Source organism: Thamnophis sirtalis, unplaced genomic scaffold (genome assembly GCF_051295495.1).
Source record: "Thamnophis sirtalis isolate CommonGarterSnake01/CBP01778 unplaced genomic scaffold, rThaSir2_p1.2 scaffold_2, whole genome shotgun sequence".
NCBI classification, from domain to species: domain Eukaryota; kingdom Metazoa; phylum Chordata; class Lepidosauria; order Squamata; family Natricidae; genus Thamnophis; species Thamnophis sirtalis.
In genome coordinates this window covers 90,572,949-90,600,379 of record NW_028261382.1, presented here as the reverse complement: position 1 = coordinate 90,600,379, position 27,431 = coordinate 90,572,949, and the positions used below count along the sequence as shown (strand labels likewise).

The 27,431-nt window shown below is 42.4% G+C and overlaps 1 protein-coding gene across 1 annotated transcript in view; it reads right to left on the bottom strand.

Annotated features, from left to right (window-relative positions):
- BARX2 (BARX homeobox 2) overlaps window positions 1-10,000 on the bottom strand; it is a gene marked incomplete at its 5' end in the record, with an annotated part of 51,207 nt that extends 41,207 nt beyond the window's left edge. The window contains 2 exon segments of the mRNA XM_014065711.2: window positions 9,716-9,745; window positions 9,748-10,000. Coding sequence (XP_013921186.2) covers window positions 9,716-9,745; window positions 9,748-10,000 — 283 coding nt within the window.
- Between the last annotated feature and the right edge of the window lie 17,431 nt (window positions 10,001-27,431).

The following is a 27,431-nucleotide window of genomic DNA, read 5'->3' as shown; positions in this document are numbered from 1 at the left end:
GTTCCCTGAGGATGGGCTCCAACATGAATCCAAAAGCCCAAGAAGACTATACCTTCGATTTCAGGAATGGCTGACAAGTATTATGGGAGTGAACGTCACTGAACTTCAGTCAACAGATGTGCCATACAGAGAACAGCTTTTGTGCGTGCAGAGAAGCTCCTGCTGTCGTAACGGCTGAACGATTATTAAACAAATGGTCGTAAGTCAAGGGCCACAGGCACCACACTGATTGATAATAGGCCATTGATCGTTCCCTTCTTCCCTTCCACCTTCTCCACCCTTAAAAATGTTAACTATCTGCCTAGTCCTCATGAAAAATATATTGACCTTTCTTAGTACGAGACTCAGTTTGACAAAAGGGATCCCAATCATTGCAAACGTAATAGGAAATAATGCCTAATTAATTTATATGAGATAAATAGCTGATAACCTGGCGTTGCCCAGGTATTTATTTATCCTAATCTTGCATTAGACAGGAAAGGTAATGAATTATATCTATAGTTTCACACAATATGCCCCTGGGCTCCTCCTACGCCCCACATATGCGCGCATGACCCCTCCCTGTCTTGTTTTGGGCCTAGTAGGCCTCCCTGCAGCCTCCTGGGAGCAAAAACAGACAGGGGGGGGGCCTCATGCCACACACCCCTGTGTTCCCCCCCGCAACCTCCACATACGCATACGACCCTCTCACCCCCCGTATGTGCAGTGAAGCTGAGCTGGGCAATGGCTCACAGAGAGGGCTCTGCGTGCCACTACATGCCAAGACACACATACCCTGATGGGTGTTAGGGGTATCTTACCCCCAGAGTATTTGTTTCCAGAGAGTAAGTCATCTGTGTACCAAGTTTGGTTGAAATTGCTCAAGGCGTTCCAGAGTTATGCTAGAACACACACACAGAGACACACACAGCCGCTTATATATGTATATATAGATGCAAGTCACCTAAGGGTTATCTACTCCCTATACACGAACAAGCATTGCACATGAGTTTCCCAATGCAGTGATTTCACTCAACCACCTCTCCAGATCCTAGGTTACATGGCAATTTGTAGCCGATAAGAGAGATAGCATTAGAGTGTCGATCCTATTATTATATCTGGAGTGTGCAACTTTTCTTAGGGCCCTAAGATAATCTTCGAACCGACCTGCCAAAAAGTGGGTGTGTCCAGGAAGAAAATGTAATTTTACATGGTTTAAGTGACATGTAATTAAAGCGGCAATAAATACAACTGCAGGAAGTAAAACTACTTCCCACGCATTTATTAAATTATTAAAAGTTATTAAAATCCTCCATTGTGTGGCAATTTGGGGTGCAGCCTTCAATGCTTTCAGGGTCAACAGGTAGCTCTGAGAAGCTTCTGGTTCTGAGATAGATGGTATTACAGTTCTGGGGTAATTAAATCTTTATTTATAATTATCATGGGTATTGCATGTGTAAACTACATCTCTCAACATCCCCTGCTATTGGCAATTGCAAGCCAGGGTACATCCAATATGAATTAAGGAACAGCATGGTGGATTTTTGATTATGCAGAACAAAAGAATATTCTAAGCTTTGCCAACATATGCGTCCTAATCCATACATGTGTGTGTGTGTCTGCATAACTCTGGAACACCTTGAGCAATTTCAACTAAACTTGGTACTCCGATGACTTACTCTTTGAAAACAAATACTGTGGGGTAAGACACAACTAAAACTTCTTGGGCCGTGTGTTCTGTTAGGATACAGCCTGTTGTGCCTTAAAATGAGTTCTACTGTACTGCCATAAAATGGCTTCTACTGTGCAGCACAGTGGAGTTGCCATGGTAACAGCTTCACAGTATTCCACAAGGGGGCTCCTTCTGGTAAGGGGGAAAGCCCAACATTAGAAATTACATTTGGTCCGGACATTTTCCCCCTATAAATAAATACCCAGGCAACTCTGGGTTATCGGCTAGTATTTTATATATATAAAATATATAGTTAAAGTGTCCCTCCTTTGTTGAAAGATTGTGATAAAATCCACAACGAAAAAGCTGTTTCACAAAATCAGCATCAAATTAATAGCAAAAGGAAGCCAAAATTATGAAAGTATGATGTTAAACCAGTGGGCTTTTAACAAAGTGACAACAATTGGGGTCAACATGGTTCCAAAAATAATATTCAGAGTTTGAAACCTAACCTGGTGATCAGTGGTGGGTTGCTAACCAGTTTACTACCGGTTTGCTCGTGCTCGTGTGTGCATTCGCTTGCATTACTTCTGCGTATGCACAGAAGTGTCCCAGCAGGTGGGCGGAGCCCCCTGCCACCGCCACTACCAGTTCGGCTGAACCGGGCCAAACTGGGAGCAACCCACCTCTGCTGATGATGAATTTAGTTAGTACAATCTCTAAGTTGTTTAGAAGGATGTTCTAATTAAGCTATCAGTGCAAATCAGGAAATCTTGCTATTGATATTTGGATCTCATAAATTCATCCGTACAGAAAAGATTCCACTGTTTTGAATGAACTTGCCTCAACAGCTCTCACTTTGCTATACTGTTCTTGGTAAAAACAACAACAGCGCGACAACAATCCTCCCTGCTGAAAAATAAAAATAAAATAAAAAACATCTTCTGGGTTGGATTAAGGATTATCTATCATGTGGCTCAAGAAAACTCATGCAATTCTTACACAATCAACCTTTTTTTTTAAAAAAAAAAGTTGGTTGTCACAACACCTGGCATTCTAAAAAGCCATTTCCTAGAACAAGGAATTGTTCATAGGTGCAATGGTGCAGTTCATGCATTCCAATTTGCTACCAATATGTTGGAAAAGCTAAAATATCGAACAAATGAGACAAAAAGGGAGAAATGTATTTATTATCTGAAGCCTCCTACTGTAAATTCATTCCCCTGCCTTTCTTTCTTGTACATGCAAGCCTTTAAAACCAATAAAATGCTGTTTTACTGTAGGCAAGCATGCATAACCTTATGAGTAATTCATTTGATATTGATACATTTCCTCTCCTGGTTTGTCATCATTAAGACAATCTCAAAGTAGTTGTTTATTATTATTATTATTATTATTATTATTATTATTATTATTATTATTATTATTATTATTTGGGGAAAAAAATAAACCGGTTACGATAACTTACATAACTCAGGCCTTCAATAGATCGATTTCAAGGAAAAAAGAAGTTTGCGGTAACCGATCTCTTCCGTGTATTTTGAGAACCACCCAAAATGACCACTTCTTAGCAAACAACTTGTGCATTTCTCCTTCCACCAAAAGCTGTCAAATTGTTCATTTTCTGGATTAACCAACTTTCTTTGAGTTGAACATTGGAACTTTTCAACGGCCAAGTTAGAACTGCTTTTGTCACTGATAAATTCAACATCGGAAGGGACCAACCAACTTACTTACAGAAATTGTTCCCAATGTGCTTTATGGACATATAAACCCACGGCATTGATGCATTTCTGCCTGTTTTAAGAATGGGTTATTAAATTAAAGGATAAAACACAATTTAGCCTATTTTTGACCTTTACGCGAATTTCCCCTCCTCCTTCAACTCCTACAGTCTGCATTTCTTTTGCCTGATTTAGTCCTCTTTAAGCCAGAAGCATGAGTAGGACAGTATTTATTACAGTCCATTTAACTCTGAGCTTGATGGCATTCCTTTGTCAACGATGAACATGGAAGAGAAAGCATGAGAACGGGAAGAATCAGTTGTGGGGGGGTGAAATTGTCTGAACTTGGTCATCTGGTATTCCGAGATCAGTTGACTCAGAAAAAGGACATCGCTGGACTGTTCTGTATCTTAGAGGTAACTCTGTAAAGATCCGATAGTTACAGTACATTGAAAAGTTGTATTTTGCTTTAACAGCCATGTGCTAGTCTAAGATGAAACAAAGATTGTTGGCAAGTTCCAGCCAACACAAATACTCAGAAATTTGACTGCCAACATGAGAAAAGTCTGCCCTTTAGGACAGCTGTGAAGATGAAGCAATTCATCATGAAGATTATTATTCCAAGCCTTTTAGAAACTGCCTTGGGTATAATATCTGGGTAAATTTTACATGGTTTCAATTAAGAGCAGTCATGCTTAAAGACAGTAATGTGGCACTGTCTTCCTTTGCCCTCTCTCCTTTCACGGATGAAAGGTTTTTAAAACAAGTAGGTTCAATTGGAAGCCGGGAAACCATTATAAGTTGTTTGTCTTAAAGAGCGTATTGTTATTAATGTCATGTATTATTATCAATAGTTTTCCTTCGTGCTGAATTTCTCAATGCACCCGGCTTCTCACCGTGGCATTGAGGTTGGAAAGACTGAAACAAGGCAAATGTTTAAATCGGCAACTTGGCTGTAGTTACAAAAGGTCGTATATATTTCACTCATATTTATATATCAATTTCATATTCTTAATCAGTAGCTGACTTTCCTTCCATGAGTAGTTGTGCTACTCACGCTGAAACTTAATAGTTTCAGCTATTAAATTCAGGACAAGGAAAGAAAACCACTTTGTATCTGTGTTCCTATTTTGATTTTTTAAAAAAAGACTCATAAAAACAGAAATAATTATATTCCCACCATGAGTTAATCTGTTATCACAATCCAGAGTAACTTTCTGGATAAAATAATTGAGATTGCAGGAGCAACTGTTGAGGAATTCTGATTTAGCCCTGTGTGTAAATATTGTATACAAGTTTTTGCAACTGAATGATCTATGAATAGCCACTGAATCACCCATATTTGGTTATGAGACACTTGAAAAATTAAAGAGAACAGCCTGCAGCCATTTGTTAATATTTTTTTCCAACACATGAGTTAACAATAATCAAGATAAGCCTTTGAAATAGGAAAATACCTTTTTAAATTAATTTCACATTCCCATATCATTCTGCTGTTAAATATGCTGATTCACTGGAAGTTTACAAGAAAAGTAGCAGCAAATTAAAATATCTTTAAAAAATTTTTTACTGGATACATAGACTCCAACTGACTCTGAGCTAAGTATTTTTTCTTTTTGAAAAATATTTCTATGTACCGATTTTTCATACAATACTGAATGAGAGGTATTTCCATAGTCCAATTTACTCAAAAATAAATATTTCTGCATTCAGTAGCCAGTCCCAACAAAACATCTGAAAAACTACAACTTTCAAAGAGCTTTGAATTCTTGTTAAGTTTAATTACTTGCATGCAAGGTAGTTGGAGACTGATGAATGTGATTTAACTTGTGACTTCTATCAGATTACTGATCTATTTTGATGGGACTTTTATTTTATATCCGACTGCGTTTCATTTTATGGCCTCTCTCAAAGATCAGGATGTGAGCAAATGCAAATGAATAGGGAGACTTGCCTGTGGGTTTCTTAATGAGCAATTCTTGCTTAGAAATTCTTGGCTTGAATGAAAAATGAGGGGGAAATTGATCTAAAATATGAATGACAATATAATATTGTAATAAGGCAATTGTAAAGTGGAATTTATCAATGCCTTTAAGCACTTCCCTAACATTTCAATTAATTGTACATTGTGTTCCTACATGGCATGTTTTCCCAGACTGAGTTATAAGGAATCCAATTATTTTTTAGAGAATGAAATTGGTGATTCCCAAAAGATAGGAATCTGGCAGAGAGCAATTGGTGGGATTTTTAATATATGTGATTGAAATCTAAGAGTATTTTATAAACAAAATTTCCTTACCAGATGGGAATAGATAGATTTAAATTAAAGCCCAAAGAGATACGCCTTCCGGAAGAATCCCTGTCCAATAACTTTCTGCTTTTGTTTTAAACATTATTTGTCATGAAAATGCTTTGCCGCTCATGTTATGATCGATGCAGTTTCTTGAGATCTGCATTAATAATAACATACTTAATCTACACACAGGGTGTGGGATAAAGTAACCACACCTGAAAAAAATTCCAATTCTTGGCTGCCTCCCCCCCCCCCAGACAAATTTAATGATTTTGGTTCTTAGCACAAGTAAAAGCATCAAAGTAAGAACAATTTGAAAATGTCACAATTTTATTTTAAATGTTATTATTAAAAGCAACCTGCACACCATTAAATGTTAGTGCAATCTTTTTAGAGGCAGGAGAACACCTGTTCTATTAAAATGGGATTTAAAAATAGTAATTTTACTGATAGGAGTTACACTGACGGGAGTTTTGCCATTGGTTTTACACAAGTAGAACAGGTGACTTTAGATGTTCAAAGCAAAACAGGGCTTATTTCAAAATGTCACAGTCGCTGTGCCAACTTCTTGCACTTCATTGGCTAAATATATTATATAACTTTTCCCCATCCTAAAATATTTATTACACAACAGCTCTGTTTGATACTTGGGTAAAATTTATACAATCATTAGGGGGACTCAGTATGAAAACCTTTTGCGTGAGCCACAGTAAATGTTAAATTATTTCTAAACACAACCTTAGTGGGCTAACAATTTAAAAAAATATTCTCCTTTGATCAAATTGGGATTAATTTGATTCTTGGTTCCATTAAAATTGATATACTTTTTGAACACATTCTCATTTTTGGTCCCAAAAGTGGGGGGGAGGGAATGGATTAAAATATTTTCTGATTCTCTGATTACATACTCACTGATTTTCAGGGGCAAAATATTTCCTAATGAAGTATTTTAGAAAAGTGTGGAGAAATTGGCTTCCCTGACTTCATAATAAAAGAAATATATTTGCTCCCAGAGAATTAAGTGAACTGAGTCTTGCTTGATACTTGAATAAAGTATTAGTGAGTTTACTTTACATTTAAATCATAGGCATGTCAACTGATCAATCTTTACACCTAATGCTTGCAAGATCATTGTAAGTAATCGGTGTCTATTTCAGTTAATCTTATTTCCTAACAAGGAAATAAGTTGCAATCAACTTGGAATTGAATTACATCCTAGAAGACAATGGGACACTTTATTTATTATATAGAAATCCCACGCGTCTTTCAAAGCAACAAAGCACTTCTTTATATTTTAACCTGATGTTAACTCTGCAAATTAAATTAAGCCGGGCGAAAGTTTGAATTCACACATTATGTCAAGATTTAGGGTGTTTTCCTTGATGTTGGCTTGGAGGGATATGGGAGACCACCCCTCATGAGGTGTAAATCTTAGTTTATATCTTAAACCCAACAATTTGTGATTGATTTAGCAAAATGATAGGATCCCTGAACTTGAGTTTTATTGATTTGTCATTCTAATAAGTTTCAGAGCTGGTGGGGGGAGCATTTCAGTGAACAAAATCCAGCCACTATGTAATATTAATATTATGGCAAGAAACGGAATTGGAGCATCGACCTTTGAAAGCTAGATAAGCCAGTCTTTGCAAATATCTACAGGAGGACCACGCTAGAGGTCATACTTCTGAAGCACTCAGAAAGAGATTTGGAAATGCTTTAGGATTGGAAAAGAGAAGATTTAATGAAGGAAGATCTGTCTACGAGGACTATACTAAGCCAAAACTCTAATTAGGGACCCCCAAACTTGGCAACTTTAAGACATGTGGGCTTCAAGTTTGAAGACCTCTGTACTAACTCATTCCTGGCTCTTCTGGGCCAGTACAAAGCTGTCTCATCTCTCTTGCCAAGTTCTGTAACTGTTAAAAAAATTACTGGGAAAGCTGACTATTTTATGGGAAGGAAATGAAAACAAAACAATTCTCCAAAGGTGCTTTTGCAAAAGGCAACTGGACTTCCTTTGTTTTTGCTTGGAGATGTTTTGCTCCTCATCCAAGAAGCTCCTTCACTTCAGAACCGAAGAAACCTCTTGGATGAGAAGCAAAACGCCTTCAAGGGGAAAAAAAAAAAACCCCTCCACTTGGCTTTTGGGAAAAAGGACCTTCGGGACAACAATGATCTGGATGACTGAGAAACTCCATAGACAAAACAATTGGGTTGGACTAGATGACCTGCAAGGTCCCTTCCAACTCTGTTACTATTACAAAAAGCCCCCAAACTCCAACGTGCGCAACTGACAATCAATCCTATCTGCTGTTCTGCTTATAATCACAAAGCAGAGTGACTTCATCTTGGACTTTTGGGCTGCCCGGCTCAGCATAGGAACTCAAGTTTGGTGGAAGACGAGTGCATGTAGTAAGCACGAACTACGATGTATTGTAAGCAGCCCCATCTGAAGCTCTGAGCACCTAACAGCACTTGGAAAGGTTTATCCAATTCACCTTCCTTGCCTTTAAACCCTTCGCCTGGCGATTATCTCTGGGTGCTTTTGAGATCCGGGGGGGGGGGGGGGGACAGTTGCCTGCCTGTCAAAAATGGAAAGACAAATGCAAGGAGGGATACACTTCTGTTGCAGGGCACCAACGGCTGCCACTTTTGTGCCTTTGAAGTCATAGGTGGTATAACAGGCCAAGTGACAATTGGGAAACATTTGCTTGCCGAGCATTCGAGAAACAGCCTTATCGGGAATTATTTGCTTGATTGATCTGCCCTATTCAGAGGCCTGATTTCTAAAGTTCCTTCTCACCTCGGATCTTAGTTTCAGGACTGGGGGGGGGGAAGAACTGAAACTTTCTCTGAAACACAGATAATCTCTCCAGTTGTTGATCCCAAATCCTTGGTAATAATCTTAAATCCCACTTTGAGAGAGATTACTCTTAATTGTGTGTGTGTGTAACTCTCTTTGCCTCTGTAAAAATCAAAGCGACTGAATATTAGTTTCAGGTAAGTCTGTGCCCCCACACACTGGTTTGGCTCTCCGTGGTTTACAGCGGGACAAGTGATAAGGCAAGTGCTGCGTATACCACTTTCCATTCAAAAGCTCCATTGCTTTAAAGACCAGAAGCGTTGGCATTCAATAACAACAGTGCCTCGAAAAACGTATTTCTAAGGAAGAGTTTTGCGGCTTCTTTGGCAGATAATTGGGAGAGAAGAGGGAGAGAGGGAGGGAGGGAGAGAGAGAGAGGAAAGAACAGAAGGAAGGAAGGAAGGAGAAAAGAAGGAAAGGAAGGGGAAAGGAAGGAGAAAGGAAAGAAATTGAGAGAAAGGAAAGGAAGGGAAAAAGAAAGGAAATTGGGGGAGAGAGGAGTGGATAGGGGAAGGAAGGAAAGAGACAGGAGAAATAAGGGAGATGAGAGGAAGGAAGGGAGGGAGGGAGGGAGGGAGAGAGAGAGAGAGAAGAACAGAAGGAAGGAAGGAAGGAGAAAGGAAAAAAGAAGGAAAGGAAGGAGAAAGGAAAGGAATTGAGAGAAAGGAAAGGAAGGGAAAAGAAAGGAAATTGGGGGAGAGGAGTGGATAGGGGAAGGAAGGAAAGAGACAGGAGAAATAAGGGAGATGAGAGGAAGGAAGGAAGGGAGGGAGGGAGGGAGGGAGAGAGAGAGAGAGAAGAACAGAAGGAAGGAAGGAAGGAGAAAGGAGAAAAGAAGGAAAGGAAGGAGAAAGGAAAGGAAATTGAGAGAAAGGAAAGGAAGGGAAAAAGAAAGGAAATTGGGAGAGAGGAGTGGGTAGGGGAAGGAAGGAAAGAGGACAGGAGAATAAGGGAGAGGAGAGGAGAGGAGAGGAGAGGAAGGAACGAAGGAAGGAGACAGGAGAAAGAAGGGTGAGAAGGGGAGAGGAGTGGTCTCCATCCATCCTTAAGCTTTCTTTGCCTGGACTCCGAGGCAGGATGAAAGCCCCTCAAGCAGGGCTGTTCCCCTCAACCCTCACCCCCCCAAAAAGGCTTCGTCCTTCCCGAGAGGGAGGAAAGCCAAGGGCGTCCGCGGGGCCTCTTACCGGTGCAGGAGTGCAAAGCTTTGGGCCGACGACCAGAGAAGGGCAGACGGAGTAGAGCGAGAGTTTCTCGAAGTAATCGCAGGTCTCCTTGGAGAGGATCTCGTCGATCATGAAGGTCTTGTAGCGCCGCCTGGCTGCTTTCAGCTGCTGCCCGGGGGAAGGCAGACGGAGCCCGCCCTTGGCAGTGCATGGCGTGGGGGAGATATCAGCCCGGAGGGACCGCCGAACCTCGGGGGGCGAACGAAGGAGAAGAAACCCCCAGCAAAAGGCGGCGAGGCGTGGCGATCAGCAACAGGCGGTCGCCGGGATCCACTGATCCTGCCTGCCTGCCTCTCTCGTCGGATTCACTCCCTGCCTCGCTTGCTTACTGCTTTGCCTGCCTGCCCGCCGCGTTCTCCTCCTGCCTTCCCCACCTCCCGCCTCTATATAAGCCTCGGAGAGAGCCACGCACCCAGCCCTGCTCCCAACACCACATCTGTCAATCAAGGAGCGCCTATCATCCGCAGCGACCCCATTGTTCGACCGCTGGGCTGTGCGGGAGGGCGAGTCACTGCTCTATTTTAAGAATCCGAGGTGTGGATTGGATTGGCTTCCCTCTTCCAGCTGGAAGGAGGCCCAGGGGTTGGGGTTAGGCTTGGCTGCGCCTGTGTGTGTGTGTGTGTGTATGCGCGCGCGCGCGCGCCTGTGAGTATGGGTGTAAGAGAGGAGTCACTTCCCCGCCTCTTCTTTGCATCCTCCCTCCCGCTTTTGAAGCAGAAGTTGGAAGAAAGACAAAAAAACCCGAACTTTTAAAGTCTCCTTTGGAGACGAAGGGGAAAAAAAGCCCTGGTGGATTTCGGTTGTTGTTGTTAGTTGCGAAGTGGCGTCTGACTGTGGACAACGTTCCTCCAGGCCTTCCTGTCCTCTGTCTTCCTCTGGAGTCCATTTAAGCTCAAGCCGACTGCTTCGGTGACTCCATAGCAATAGCAATAGCAGTTAGACTTATATACCGCTTCCTAGGGCTTTCAGCCCTCTCTAAGCGGTTTACAGAGTCAGCATATCGCCCCCAACAACAATCCGGGTCCTCATTTTACCCACCTCGGAAGGATGGAAGGCTGAGTCAACCCTGAGCCAGTGAGATTTGAACAGCCGAACTGCAGAACTGCAGAACTGCAGTCAGCTGAAGTAGTCTGCAGTGCTGCATTTAATCACTGCGCCACCTCGGCTCTCCATCCAGCCACCCCATTCTCTGTCGCCCCATTCTTCTTTTGCCTTCCATCGTTCCCAGCATGGGGCTCTTCTCCAGGGAGTCCTTCCTTCTCATTAGGTGGCCAAAGAATTTGAGTTTCCTCTTCAGGATCTGGCCTTCTAAAGAGCAGGCAGGGTTGATCTCCTCTAGGACTGACCGGTTGGATCGCCTTGCAGTCAAATGAACTCAGTAGTTGGTCCCAAAGGGAAGCAGAATCCGAATTATGCCAAGCCACAAATAGGCTCCAGTCTATAGCACTGATAGCACCCCCCACTTCTGCCTTCTGGCGGAGCACCCCTACTCCCCAAGGGAAAAGCAGAGGGATCCTACCCTCAGGTGAAGTTCAACAGGGGTCCTGGCCTAACCAGGGCGTCAACAGGTGCCCTGACAGTGATCCGGTCTCGTTTCAGTGCCTTTTGGGTGGGTCGGTTAATCTTTGCTTGCCAGCAAACGTGCACAAGTCACCAGGGGATGGAAGACTTTGCAGGAATCGTTGGGAAGGGCGTTCTGGCGGAAAGTCTTCGGCGGAGTCCGCTTAAAAAGGGGATAATTTTAGCCGGAGCATCCGATGGTCTTTTGAGTATATGAAAGTTGTGTTTGTAATGAAAGCATCCCATTCTTTGCTCTTAGGGATATCCTACCAAATAACAATAGTACTTTGTAGCATTGTACACAGAGAGAGTGGAGGGGGGGGGAGACTGTGATTCTAAAAGAGTCCTATTAGTCTCTAAGGGTAATCGGCGTCGGTGGGAAATAATCTCAAGGGAGGCCAACAAGACTGAGGATGCGCCCAGGCGCAATCCTACATCTGTCTGCTAAGTCTTACTGAGCTTGGAGGGGCCGACTTTATAGATGCGGACGTCGAAAAGAAACGATAAAGTTTTTCCCACCCACTGACTGATCCAAGGACCCAACCCGATTCAGTATGCTGAAAGTGTACTCCAGTGAGTCGCGATCAAGTCCCGAAAATTTGCAAAACCAGCTTGGAATTTTATTCGGCTACCTAGAGATTTCCTTCTCACTACTAGTTCCCGAGGATCGCAACTGGAATTCCTTTCTTTTTCTTTCCCTTTCTTTCAATCTCTGTCTGTCTGTCTGTCTGTCTATATCTATCTATCTATCTATCTATCTATCTATCTATCTATCTATCTATCTATCATCTATCTATCTATCTATCTATCTATCTATCTTTCCCTTCCTCACTCTCTCTTATCTCATCACTCTTTCTCTCTAGCTATATATATTTCCCTCTCTATTTCTCTCTCTTTCTCTGTCTCTTTCTCTCTTTCTCCTCTCTGTATCTATCTGTCTGTCTGTCTGTCTGTCTGTCTCTCTCTCTCTCTCTCTCTCTCTATCTATCTATCTATCTATCTATCTATCTTTCCCTTCCTCACTCTCTCTTATCTCATCACTCTCTTTCTCTCTAGCTATATATATTTCCCTCTCTCTTTCTCTTTTTCTCTCTTTCTCTTTCTCTCTTTCTCTTTCTCCTCTATCTATCTATCTATCTATCTATCTATCTATCTATCTATCTATCTATCTATCTATCTATCTATCATCTATCTATCTATCTATCTATCTATCATCTATCTATCTATCTATCTATCTATCTATCTATCTATCTATCTATCTATCTATCTATCTATCTATCATCTATTGGCTTTATCGGTTTAGGCGTATGTACATTGTCAGCGTTCTTTTCCTGGATTTTCAATATCCACGCGGGAGCTGCGAGCTGCAAAAGCGACGCGAAAAGTGAACCGACGCCGCTCTCGCTCGCTTTCGCGCAGGCAGCTCCCGCAAAAACAAAACAAAAAAGGCGTCCTTCCTTTGGGGAAAGAGCCCCCAGTAGCCGATCCAGTCAACATCAAACCTTCTTCTCCACTTCTGGAGCTGCAGGCAGGTGAAGCCAAACCCCTGACAGCCTCCAGTTTTCGTTCCTTTCCTCGGCTCTCGGCCGGCTGCGCGGAATTGGCTTTTGACAGCGAGCCTCGGGGAGCGCGCCTCTTCCCTCCTGCAGGAGCTACGGCTCCGGGACTTTTGCAAACGTCCCCAAATCCTGGGACGGAAGGTTCTTTAAGGGTGCATCTCTCTCACGTAGCACCCCGGGACCAGGAATTCTTCCCCCGCTCCCCTATATAAGACGCGCAAGGTAAATAGTCCGATAATCGCGAACCTGACCATTCTTCCAATTATTCCAGGGCTGTTTTCGCGGTCAGATTGCACTGGCTTGGATGAAATCAGGCTCGCGAGTGCACTTATGGGGTCCGCTTTGGACGGGACCCCCCATCAAATGCGGTCAGGGACAATTTTACCCGTCTTGGAGAATCCCCTGGAGTTTTATGAACGGAGCGATTCCTCTTCTACCTCTCATCCACCTCCTCCGAGTAGAAGCCCGCGGACTTCCCCGCAACTCGCACCCAACCACCTTCCCACCGCGGAGAAAAATCCCTAAATCCCAGATTTCTCGCGCTCCGCTCGAGTATTTTCCCAAACCCTTTTGCACCAGAAGACGGAGCTTTTTCAGCGGTTCCTCTTGTCTTGAATGTTTCCCCCTCACTCCCACCCTTTCTTCCGCACCCATTCAAGGAACAAGTTCCCTCTTCTTTGATCCCGCTTAGCAGCCTCCAGGCTTGGCCGCCCTTCCTTCCCGTCGCATTTTTTCGATCGAAAACTGTCAAAAAAAAAAAAAAAACACACCTCCCCATCAGAAAAATGGCCCTCCGATTTCTGGGACTAAAAACCAAGCAAACGAGTCTCTCTCTCTCTCTCTCTCTCCCTCTCCCTCTCTCTCTCTCTCTCTCTCTCTCTCTCTCTCTCTCTCTGTGTGTGTGTGTGTGTGTGTGTGTGTGTGTGTGTGTGTGTGTTTAAATGTCTCCTTCCAGCGTGGATAGGTGACTGGGTGAATAGTATTTTATTCCGTGTGGATTAAAAAAACAAAAAAACAAATTAAGCTTTCCTATCTTATAACATCTCCAGCATGTCCGCATATTTCCATATCTAGAGGTCTCTACCTGTATATATCAATAATATACATATATATCTATGTATATATCTATAGTTCATTTGATTTCCCCGTGGCAAATCCTGCAAGAACCCACATTTAGGGAGCAATTCCGTATCTTTCGCGATGGAGTCACTAACCGTAGACCTGGCTCTGCGCTTGGGCGAAGGGCAAGGAAGCCGGGCGCCTCCCCCCCTCCTTTTCTTAGTTTCTTGCTGAACCGGAGGGATAGCTGCCTGTTCGCTTCTTATTTTATCACTTATGTAATTCTGTTCCTCCCAGTCCAGTCCTGCCTTTGTTTACTGAATTGGAATCCGGGCACGAAGGGATTAAGTTTTTAAACTTCCATACAATTTAATCAGAAGGGGAGAGATACACACGAAATAATAACTTTCCGATCCAAATAGACATCTGGCCCCACAACACGACTGACATGACTATTGTGGAAAAGAAAAAAAAAGAAATCTGGTTGATTGATATTGCAATACCAGGCAATGCACGAACTGAAGAGAAACAGCTAATAATAACAAAATATCGTGATTTATAAATTGAAGTTGAGCGATTGTAGGGGAAGAAATAAACGGTTGTACCTATAGTAATCGGAGCAATACCCAAAGGGTTGCCTAGATACGTGGAAATTGTGAACATACCAGACCTGAATTTTCTGACTTTGCAAAGAGCCACCTTACTCAGAACTGCGTATATATTCAGGCGTTACTTTAAAAGCTCTTGAGTCCTTGGTTAGGACTTGAATTGTTAAGTTCTTAACAGTCCCAGACTGTGATTCGAATTGAAGATGAAATTGTTGTTGCTGTTGTTATTGCTGTTGTTGCTGCTGCTGTTGTTCTTGTTGTTCATAGGATGCTGGCAGCAAGCAGAATCAACCATCAGCGTCAGTCAATTTGTAATACATTTTAAATGTTCAGTTAACTGAGTTTCATGTTTAATGAATAAAAGAGGATGATGATGATGATGATGATGATGATGATGATGATGATGATGACGACAACAACAACAACAACAACAACAACAACAATAATAATAATAATAATAATAATAATAATAATAATAATAATAATAATAATAATAATAGAGAAGTGAGCTGAAAATTGGAAAAACAAAGCTATGCATAGCCAATACTTGAAAAGTATTGAAGGCAAAGTTGACCAAAAGCTAACTTGGAACTGGTTAAGATCAGGAGCACTGAAAAAAGAAACAGAAGGCTTTATTTTGGCAGCTCAAGAACAAGCCTCAGCCACAAACTGCATGAAGGCAAAAATTCACCACCAACAGCAAATGTCGCCTCTGTAATGAGAAAGACGAGACAGTCGACCACTTGATCAGTGGGTGCAGCAAAATTTCACAAACTGACTACCTACAATGCCATGACCGCGTTGCTAAGATCATTCACTGGAAATTGTGCCAAAAGTTTGGATTTGAGTACAGCAAAAACCACTGGGACCATCAGGTTGAGAAGGTTTTAGAGAATGAGAAAGTCAAGATCTTGTGGGACTTCAGAATCCAGACTGACAGGCACTTGGCCCACAACACACCTGACATAACAATAGTTGAAAAGAAAAAAAAGTATGGTTCATTGGCATTGCAATACCTGGAGATGCACGAATTGAAGATAAACAGCAAGAAAAAAATCACAAAGTACCAGCACTTTCACATTGAAGTTGAGGGACTATGGAAAAAGAAATTGTGTGTTGTCCCGATTGTAATTGGAGCCCTTGGAACAATACCCAAAGGGCTACCTCGCTATTTGGAAATTTTAAATTTATCAGACTTGAACATTCTGATTCTACAAAAAACCACCCTACTTGGAACAGCTTATATCCTTCGACGTTACCTTAACAGTTCCTAGGTCCTTGGTTTGGACTCGAGCTGTTGAGCTACCAACCAGCCCCGAAGGCTGTGAATCTCACCAAAGATTAACCACGCAACAACAACAACAATAATAATAGTCTAGCCATTTAAGGCAGTTAGGAATAACGTCTGAAGTCGGTTCAAAAAACCGGGAAGAAGCGCCAAAGAGGAACAATCAAATGGATCTTGTTTCTCCCAAGGTTGTGTGAGACTGTGTGTACTTTAAGACAAGCCCAACGACACCCCCGCCCCAATTGAATATCGGAAAGGGAGAAAAAGGCGCAAATCTTCGAGACACAAATTCACCAACCCAAAGCCACATAGCGGAGACCGAGTGGGCCCCTGTGTGTATGTATTTGTGTCCGCTTTGCCGGTGTGCAAAATTCAGCAACGACGGTTGCAAAAGACCCAACACAGCCGAGAAAAGTAGGGGGGGAAAAACGAATTGCGAAATTCTTCGAGAGTAACTCCCATTGACCTCAATGGGATGGGTTCCTGGGAAAGCGCGCAAGTGCGCGCAATCCCTTACTTCAGAAGCAGCCGCTGAGGATTCCCCCCCCCCCCCCGCTGGCCTCTTTATTTCAGGCCGGTCAACCCGCAGATCAGTCAGTCGGATCCGCTTTGAAAGAATCTCTGTCTTCAAACCTGCGGCCAAGAGTTAACAAAGCGGGATTCATAACGTTACGTGTAAAAAAAAAATCCAGTTCCTCTTTTAACCGCAGATTCTTTGAAACCGGCGCTGTTCAATGAGTGAGGGAGTAGAGTGCCATCCTAAAGCCGCAGTAGATGCTTGAGAGAGAAATGGATAAGATCCTATGTTAAGGTTAAGGATCGAACGCCAGGACTGCGACGATTTTTTCCCTCCTCCCAGTTCCCTGCTTTTCTGATTCTTCTCAAGGAAACCACCACGGATTTTCCAATAAAAAGGGAACGCCAGAAAATATTGGTTTTTCTGCTGGTTCCTCTTCCCGACTCCAAACAAACGAAGGAGAATTAGACAAGACTCGAACGATAGTGATAGTTGGCCTGCTTGCTTCTTTCGAGGAAGAGAAATAATAATAATATTTAAAAAAAAGACTGAACTTGGGAAGCCTAAACGGAGATTTGGGGGCAGGGGGGACGGGATCCGAACGGGGAAATTAGAATTTCTGCAAGAATAATAATACTTAGGACAACAGAAAGGGCGCTTACTAAAGAAGCGCTGGTATTTTTTGGAGTGACAGCTGGGCTCCTTGGATTTGAGATTTCGTGAAACGGAGCAAGAAGACTGGAGAAACGAGGCGCAGGGAGGTTTGTGCAAGGGGATTTTTCTTCTTCTGGGAGTTGTGCTGAAAGTCTTCTTCGCCCTGCGGGCAACTTGATCAAAGATGCGGAGGACGAAGGCTCAGCGCCAAATCCTTCTCTCGTTCACCGGGGTCATTCCCCCGACTTCATTCTCCTGAAAATATAGGGCGTGTTAAATCCCCGTTCCTTCCAAGCAAACTTTCTCCGACTTTGTGTGTGCGTGTGCGTGTGTGTGTGTGTGTGTGTGTGTGTGTGATTTTGAGCTTGCTTAGAAGGCACGTTGGTTTTTTTATTTTTTATTTTTAAATTGTTTTTTAATTTTATTTTTATTATTTTTAATTTTATTTTTATTATTTTTAATTTTATTTTTTATTTTTTATTATTTTATTTTTAAAATTGTTTTTAATTAGAAATTAATTTTTGCTTAATTTTTTAAATCAGAGGTGCAAGAGAAACAAACGATCAAGCCATCCCTTCCATTTGGCTACAGTTTGATGGGGATTATTTCACCCCCATTGTTTTTCCTGTCTGTGTACAGCGCAAGCTTCCTTTCTAATACTCTTCCTTCTCTGAGTACAATAAAACTGTTGAGCACGGAGAAAACTAGAGACGGGGAGAGGGGGGTGGAAAACCAACATTATCAGACAGAAGGAGAATGGATTTCTGCCTAAATCCCCCCTCCTTTTCATGGGTTTTAAATAAAGTTGTTTCTATTTCTATTTTTAAAATATGAACATTCCATCTTTTCTTAAACAGTGTATCATCTTGGTACAAATATTTGTGCACTAACCATCAGAATTTACAACATCATGATATTAATTCTCTAATCTTGCAATTATAATATACATATTAAACAACCGAGCATATTAAACCTGTTCATCTTTCCCTCTTAATGTATCTTTTAATAAGAATATGATAATGACATTAAGCATAATAATCCTCATAATCATAATACTATCAATTATCATATTGTTTACATCTCTATCTTAACATAATATTTTCTACTCTTCTTTAATCTCCTTTTATTTCCATATTCCATGTTTATTCTCTAACCATTGATAAAATAATGTTTCTTTTTCTATTTCAAACTCTTTCCCATCTAAAAGGTTCATTGGAGAATGCCGTCACTTGCTTTAATGAGTCCAATTTTCAGCCGTCTATCAATGACATTTTCTTTCTGTGTGATCAAAACAACTGGAATAAAGTCACAAACTTTGTGGATCACTGTTCATTTGATATGCTTTGACGTTTGTGTGCATCTATGTATACGTAAGTATCCCAGCAACTGTTAAGATTTTTTTAAAAAAAAAAATGTATGGAGTATTCCCCAATCAAAAGTGAACCAATTACAGTGTAATTTTACTGGCACAAATAAACATAAATATTTTGCTACTGGGAAAACAACTTGCAGATTCAGACTGAGGGTAGAAAACATATCCAAACTCATGGGTGCACTTTTAAATTTAATTTTTAGTTTCAGGAAAATGAAGAGCAAACATTTATAAAATACCCTTTATAACCTGCAATCAGTAGAAAAGGGTTCCAAATCTGACTCCTTTATTCCATGCATAAATTCTACTTGTCCTTTTTAAAAATATTAAATAAAGTTACTTTGGACTATCTAACACATCTTTGTTTCTGATAATTTTACACATTGCTGGAATCATTAGTATCCTTCAGGGCACATTTTAACCTTCACAAATCCGCAGTAAAGTAACTGCAATTGCATTGGTTCAGTATTGATAAATAGTAATAATTATAGTAATACTATAAAGATCAGCAGTAATATTTTAAGATGTCTTATAATATACTTGCTTAACATTTTTGCAGTTGCTTTTAAATCACGTTGTACACCTGTTGTATAAAAGTAAAAAAGTTGTGAGAAAGGCTGAAGACACAAAAGAATGAAGTGGAACTTTTAATCTTTATTTCTCTCTTGTGGTTTCTTCTCTCCCTCCCTCCTTTCCTCCCCTCCCTCTCTCTGAAAATAAGGAGCTATGCCAGTGAGGCAAACCAAAACCCACACTCCTTTATGTGTTTTTCAAGGGGCTGCATTTAAGTATGGTCTGAAAATTTGGGCTGGTTTTTCCACAAGGGTACCTTATTTGATTGATTGGTATTAGGTTAATTCTGTCATCTACAGTGATTGCCAGGTGGTTTCCAGACCTCAATTGCTGGCATTAAACTCTAAAGTCGGGAACGGCAAACTTTTTTCCAGCCAACCATCACATCCAATACTCCAGTTGCTTACTAAGGCGCCCTGCACCAAAGCACAATGGACAGGACTTGAGCCAAAAATTAGGATTCTATTATTTGATTTCAGTTACACTCAGATGCGATGCAAATTGGGTAGGCGAGACAGACGATGCTCCATTCAGAGATTTAACTCGTTGCTTGGTGTTGTATTCGAAATTATAACTTGGTAACAGCTTCTGACAGCTTGTAGGGATTGCATAGAAGCTTGGGGTGGGAGAAAGTGATAAGCCAGCCCGAAGCCTCACAGCTGCTTGTTTCCCCGAGACAGTCTGGGGCCATTGTAGCTCTTCCTGTCTTTGGGCCACCAGGTAGTTAGTTGGATCCCAGGTGGTTCTGGTTGAATTTATAATAAAGTGTATTTTCCTAATGTTGATTAGCAATAGCAATGGCATTTAGACTTTATATACCGCTTCACAGTGCTTTACAGCCCCCTCTAAGCGGTTCACAGAGTCAGCATATTATCCCCAACAATCCGGGTCCTCATTTTACCAACCTTGGAAGGATGGAAGGCTGAGTCAAGCTTGAGCTGATCGGGATTGAACTGCTGGCAGAATTACCCTGCGAAACTGCATTCTAACCACTGGGAGGGAGGGAAGGAAAGAAGATAGCAGTGGCACTTAGACTTATATATCACTTCACAGAGCTTTCCAGCCCTCTCTAAGTGGTTTACAGAGCCAGCCTCTTGCCCCCAACAATCTGGGTCCCCATTTTATCGACCTCAGAAGGTTGGAAGGCTGAGTCAATCTTGAGCCGGTCAGTATCGAACTGCTGGCAGAATTAGGATGCAATACTGCATTCTAACCACTGGGAGGGAAGGAAGGAAGATAGCAAAAGCACTTAGACTTATATACCACTTCTCAGTGCTTTACAGTCCTCTCTAAGTGGTTTACAGCATCAGCCTCTTGCCCCCAACAATCCGGGTCCTCGTTTACCCACCTCAGAAGGGTGGAAGGCTGAGTCAACCTTGAGCCAGTGAGAATCGAACTTAGGGCACTCAGCAGAATTAGCCTGCAATGCTGCATACATTAGGTAGGTATTTGGATTGTGTTTTTACATCTAGGGGCTGGGTTGCTTAAAGAGATGTCACTCCCAAGTGGTGTCTCTGCATCTGGTGAGATCAGGCAGGAGAAGCATGTTCTGGGTCCCATCTGCAAATCAGTGTCATCTTTCAGATTTTTCTATCATGGCATCCACTGGGAAATCCTCCCTCTCTCCCCCCAAAAATTAGACTTGCACCAACTCTGCTGGACTTTGACTGGTTTAAAAACCTGGCTTTGCCATCAAGCATTGGGGTAACCTCTTGGAATAGATGAGCCCATATAACGGTTAGCTGGACTAGGTTATGAGTCTTCTTGGCTGCTATGTTTACGTTATTTTTGTTTTATTAAATGGAAAAAAAAATCTGGTTTTATTCTACTTGTGGGCTGCCCAGAATCATGGATAAGAAGCCATGGGTGTCCCCAGTGGTTAGAGTGCAGTACTGCAGGCTACTTCTGCTGCCAGCAGTTTGGCAGATCGAATCTCACCAGGCTCAAGGTTGACTCAGCCTTCCATCCAGGGGTTAAATCAACCTACCTTCACCATTCATTTGCAAAGGAGAGCGTGCGCAGGACCTTCCGTGCATACGCAGAGCGTCAAAAATGGAATGTGATGATGTCTGGGTGGGTGGGCGGAGCCTCCTGCTGCCGCCACTACTGGTTCGCCCGAACCGAATAGAACTGGCTGAATTGCATCCCTGCTCTCATCCTTCCAAGGTAGGTAAAATTAGGACCCACATTGTTGGGGGCAATTATGCTAACCAGTGGTGGGACTCAATTTTTTTTACTACCGGTTCTGTGGCTGCGGTTTGATGGGTGTGGCAGGGGAAGGGTACTGTAAAATCTCCATTCGCTCCCCACTCCAGGGGGAAATCCCCATTTTCTCCCAATCAGCTGGGACTCGGGAGGCAGAGAATAGATGGGGGCGGGGCCAGTCAGAAGTGGTATTTACCGGTTCTCCGAACTACTCAAAATTTCCACTACTGGTTCTCCAGAACTGGTCAGCACCTGCTGAATGCCTCCTCTGATGCTAACTCTGTAAACCGCTTAAAGAGGGCTGTAAAGCACTGTGAAGCAGTATATAAGTCTAAATGCTATTGCTCTGTGTATGAGATGAGCATAGTATACATTTATTAAATCAATCAACCAACCTGTTGTTAGCCATCCAGAATGGCTACAGTAAGAGAGTGGAGCATTTAACTCAAACAAATGAAGTAAATAAGCAAATTTTCCAAAATTTAATTACCTGGACTTAGATTTTCTCGAGAAATCCTCACTCTAAGGAAGTCAGATGAGTGGCCATTTGTAAAGAAAAGCATTTCAGAGTTGGATTCTAGGAAACTCCCTCACCAGAAAAAATATTTCCTAGATTCCACATTGGGGTCCCTTCAAAATCAGGTGAGGATATTTTTTTTTATTCTTTGCAATTGATTAGAATTTGGAAAGGAAGGGACACAAAACTGAAATAAATTACACAGATATAAATACAAACACCTCCAAAGGGCACTATTAGTTAAAGAGACTGGACAATTTTCAAAATCCATGCTCCATTGGCTTTTCCTTTTCCTTTTCTTTTCTTTCTTTCTTTCTTTCTTTCTTTCTTTCTTTCTTTCTTTCTTTCTTTCTTTCTTTCTTTCTTTCTTTCTTTCCTTTCTTTCTTCCTTCCTTCCTTCCTTTCTTTTTCTTTCTTTCTCTCTCTCCCTCCTTCCCTCCCCTCTTTCTCTCCCTCCCTCCCTCCCTTCTTTCTCATTCATTCATTCTTTTTTCTTCCCCTCTCTCTCTCCCTCCTTCCCTCCCCTCTTTCTCTCCCTCCCTTCCTCCCTTCTTTCTTTCTCATTCATTCATTGTTTTTTCTTTCCCTCTCTCTCTCCCTCCTTCCCCCCTTCTTTTTCTTTCTCTCCCTCCCACCCGCCTTCCTTCCTTCCTTCCTTCCTTCCTTCCTTCCTTCCTTCCTTTCTTTCTTTTGCCAACCACTCCATCTCAGTGACTCTGAGCAACTTACAAACAATAAAAACCCATTATAAAAGAATTAAAAAAAACAATAACCCTTCACCCCCTTACTCTTCTTTGTTGCTTTTGTGATCTGTTTAAGAAAAATGTTTTTAGAGTCTGCCTGGTCTAAAGCTATTTATGCCATATTTATGCTTTTTGTTCATTCTGTGGTTGCTTTTTAATGCTTTCCTACTGTGGCTGTGTTAAATGTGAGGGTTTGATTGATTGGGCCATCAAGTCTTTACGCCATTGCATAGATCAGTTTTCTCCACGATTATCTGTTCCTTATATTGCTGTATGTTTAAGCAAAGTGATTTAAATGATTTGTACACTACCCAACATTGCAATTATTGGGCACTTTAAGAGGTCATCAATCAGTCACCAGAACTAAAGGCTGTGAAGGATAACAGCTTGTAAATTTAAGCAAAGCTTCCCTTATCCTTTTCCTCCATAATTCAAGCCCCTGTGAAGTGTGTTTCTTATCCATCCTTGCCCATCTGGAGTCGGGGATTGGGTGAGCCTCCCATCCATCCATTAGATGTGACGTTGCGAACTTTTCAGAAATTAAACAAGCGAAAGAGACTGATTTGGAGGAAAGACACATGTTAATCTTTCAATCGGGGGCTCGTACAGTTGGTCTGGAGTCTTACTCCAGCGTGCCAGAAAGGGAAAGATAAATGGGTGAACAAAATACACAGCTGGGCACACATGAGTGCAAGCAGCCTTAGTGTTCCGTGAAAAAAAAATGCCAAGGAAACGTTTCATTAAAGAGTTGGATTCTTTGAGAGAGAGAGAGAGAGAGAGAGAGAGAGAGAGAGACAGAGAGACAGAGAGAGAGAGGGGGGGGGAGAGAGAAAGAGAGACAGAGAAAGATTTCTAACAGATTAACGGATTTGGAGGGGAGAGACAGAGAAAGAGAGACACACAGAGAGAAAGAGAAACAGAGAGAGGGAGACAAAAGAAAGAAAGAAAGAAAGAAAGAAAGAAAGAAAGAAAGAAAGAAAGAAAGAGAGATGGAGAGAGAGAGAGAGGCAGAGAGACAGAGAGAGAGAGAGAGAGAGAGAAAGAGAGAAAGAGAGAAAGAGAGAAAGAGAGACAGAAAGATTTCTAACAGATTAACGGATTTGGAGGGGAGAGACAGAGAAAGAGAGACACACAGAGAGAAAGAGAAATAGAGAGAGGGAGACAAAAGAAAGAAAGAAAGAAAGAAAGAAAGAAAGAAAGAAAGAGAGGTGGAGAGAGAGAGAGGCAGAGAGAGGCAGAGACACAGAGACAGAGTTTGTAATATAGTATAGTCTTTATTGTCATTGTACAAAATAAATACAATGAAATTGGTTATACAACAAAATTGGTTTTGTTGTATGAGAGAGAGAGAGTGAGTGAGTGAGTTCAGGGTTCTTGGCATATGAAGCACACGCTAGCTGTCAATCAAAGGCAGCCTCTTTGGTCAGGAAGAATCAGGGGTTTTGTTTCTAACCCAGTAATGAAGTGGCTTCAATGGCAAACATCTGCTTCCTAGGCTCAATCCCTCCCTTTACAGCTGTCAGATTCACCCAACACACACACACCCTCCAGAGTCTGGTTAAAAAAAGTAATTCACCCCATTCCTGCATTTATTCAGAAATGTCAAATCTGGGGGAACATAAAAGTGAAAGTGCTTAGCAAGGGAGGAGGCAAAACACTAACCTTCCGTCAAATTTGCCAGTTTGGTGGTATAGATGCTAGCTTAGAAACCAGGAGATGGTGAGTTCTATCTAGTTCCACTCTATGTGTGAAAGCCGGCTGGGAGACCTTGGGCCACTCTCCCTCAGCCCAAATCCACCTCATAGGGTTGTTTTTTTGTTGTTGTGGGAAAAAGGAGGAGGAGGAAGGAGTGCTGTGTATGATTGCCATCTTGAGTTACTTATAAAGTGACAAAGGTGGGACAAAAATCACCTGGATATCTGAGAGACCGCCTCCTGCTGCACACCTCCCAACGGCCGATAAAGAGCCAAGGTGGCGCAGTGGTTAAATGCAGCACTGCAGGCTACTGCTAGATCAGCAGGTCAGCAGTTCAAATCTCACCGGCTCAGGGTTGACTCAGCCTTCCATCCTTCCGAGGTGGGTAAAATGAGGACCCAGATTGTTGGGGGCAATATGCTGACTCTTTGTAAACCGCTTAGAGAGGCCTGAAAGGCCTATGAAGCGGTATATAAGTCTACTGCTATTGCTATTGATAAGAACTCACAGGCTAGGCCTCCTCCGGGTACCGTCAACCGGACAATGCCGGCTGGCATCTACTCAGGGGGAGAGCCTTTTCTGTAGCTGCTCCGGCTCTGTGGAACGATCTGCCCGCAGAGATCCGGACCCTTCCCACTCTCACGGCCTTCCAAAAAGCCACCAAAACCTGGCTGTTCCAGCAGACCTGGGGTTGTTGACCTATAAGTCAGATCCAACCCCCAGCTAAGCCAAATGTATGTTGGTTCTTTTTTAAACTGTTTTCGTTTTCCTCCCCCTATCTGTTATTTTTATTTTATCTCGTATTTGTAAGACGCCCGGAGTCCTCCGGGATTGGGCGGCATATAAACTCATTAAATGACGAATTTTACGAATTAAATTAAATGAATAAGAATTGTAATAAAATAGTTCTTGCCACAGACAAAGAATAAAAAGTCACAGGACCTCAATTTTTTTCTCTCTCATTTTATTACAGTGGGATGAATTCCCACCAAAAGGTTCCTTAGGTGCGTGGCAGATCCATCTCTGTTTTCCAGAGAGAGGCACAATTCCCAGGCACTATATTATTCCCCAGGAATGCAGTGGCGCAGTGGCTAAGATGCTGAGCTTGTTGATCAGAAAGGTCAGCAGTTCAGCGGTTTGAATCCCAAGTGCTTCATAACAGAGTGAGCTCTCATTACTTTTTCCCAGCTTCTGCCAACCTAGCAGTTCGAAAGCATGCAAAAATGCAAGTAGAAAAATAGGAACCACCTTTGGTGGGAAGCAGTGGTGGGTTTCAAAAGTTTTTCGAACCTACTCTGTGGGTGTGGCCTCCTTTGCGGGAGTGGCTTGCTGGTAATGTGACCTGGTAGGAGTGGCTTGCCGGCCATGTGTTTTCTCTCTCTCTCTCTCTCTCTGTCTCTCTCTCTCTCTCTCCTTCCTTTTGTCTCTCTGTCCCTTTTTCCTTTTTTTCTTTCATCTCTCTTTCTTTCTTTCTTTCTTTCTTTCTTTCTTTCTTTCTTTATTCCTTCCTTTCTCTTTCTCTCTCTGTGTGATTCTGTCTGTCTGTCTGTGTGCCAGTGGTGGGTTTCAAAAAATTTTGGAACCTCTTCTGTAGGTGTGGCCTGCTTTCCGGGTCCACTGGTGGAACCTCTTCTAACCGGTTTGGTAGATTTGATGAATCGGTTCTACTGAACTGGTGCGAACTGGTAGGAACCCACCTCTGGTGGGAAGGTAACAGCGTTCCATGTGCCTTTGGCATTTAGTCATGCCGGCCACATGATCACAGAGATGTCTTCGGACAGTGCTGGCTCTTCAGCTTTGAAACAGAGATGAGCATCACCCCCTACAGTCGGGAACGAGTAGCACATATATGAGAGGAGAACCATTACCTTTATATTGTTCCCAGAATTAGCTGCACAAAGAGTGGGGAAACCCACATTCAAGTATCATTTTAGCCCTGCGAGCTACCTGGGTGCCCCTGGGCCAGTCATTTCATCAACAGGCCAGCTTGATGAGATGGGATAAATTGGAAGAGGGGATGCTGTGTTCCTTGAGTTCTTTGCAGGATAAAAATGTAATCTAAGGAACAAATCACATCTAAGGACAAACAATCATTTTGGGTTGGCAACTACATTTGACTTCAGTGAGTCTTTCCACAGAAGACAAACTGGCAGGATGATTTCCACCAACCTGTTCTGACCTAGGCTTCCCAAGAACATGAAGGAAGCTCCTTGTCCCAACAAAAAACCCTTTTATAAATTGACTGTGGATTCTGCTCATTCACATCCAGCAAAGTCTTTCAAGGGAGGATTTACAGTCACAGAACTTATCTGGCTTGGAGAGCTGACAAGCCGATATTTGCAAAACTTGGCAAGGAGTCTCGAAGAGTAATAAATCAATTAAGGAAAGTAATAGTCTCCTGCAAACTCCACTCCCCTTTCACTCCTCTTTTATTTTCTCTGGGAGGGGCCATTCATCATCCACCTGTGGCTTTACTCCCAAGTCGACCCCTGTTCTTTAGCTGTTCCCTTCGCCTGGCAACTCTGCGCATGCGCACACTGGGAACAGGCTCCAGCTGTTCCTCTGCCTCACTGATGTCTGACTCGGAAGGCAGCTGATAACTGGCATACGGCTCTGGCCCCCTCTCTGCCTCCGACACAGAGTCCTCGTCAGAACCTTCCCCAGACTCCAGGACTGGCCCATGTCCCTCCCCAACCTCCTCACTGTCTGAAACTTCTGCCAGCTTCCCTGGCCACAAGATCATCTTTTAAAAATATTGAAGTCACAGGCCAATAAATTGTCAAAGATTATAGTGCTGCCTTTCTTTAAGCTGTGCATATCCATAGGGTGTGATCAGAAGATATTAACAGGTTAACAGAATTAGAAGGGACCTTGTAGGTCATCTAGTCCGACCCCAACCCCACCTACGCAGGAGACCCTACACCATTTCTGACAGATGGCAGTCCAGTCTCTTCTTGAAAGATTCTGGAGATGACGCTCCCATATATTCATAGACAGCTTCAAAATGTGTCAATAAACTGCACACTAACTATCCAGGTTGCTCTCACCTGAAAGCAAAGAAAGGTGAAACACCTCCAAGGGATGGGAAAGTGCTTCGTTGCAGTGGTTTCTCTCAAAACTAAGCTCCCCAAAACTGGTTATGCAACTTCCCCTAGGCAGAACTGGGGAAGATCCCGCTGTAGAAGGCACAAATTGACACCAACGTACCAATAATTACCCCCTTTTTTTCCTGGAAGGCTTAATTCCTTTCAAAAAGATATTTGCTTATTTGTGCTCTTGTTGATGTATGTATTGACATACAAACACATAAACATATCTCAGCCTGGG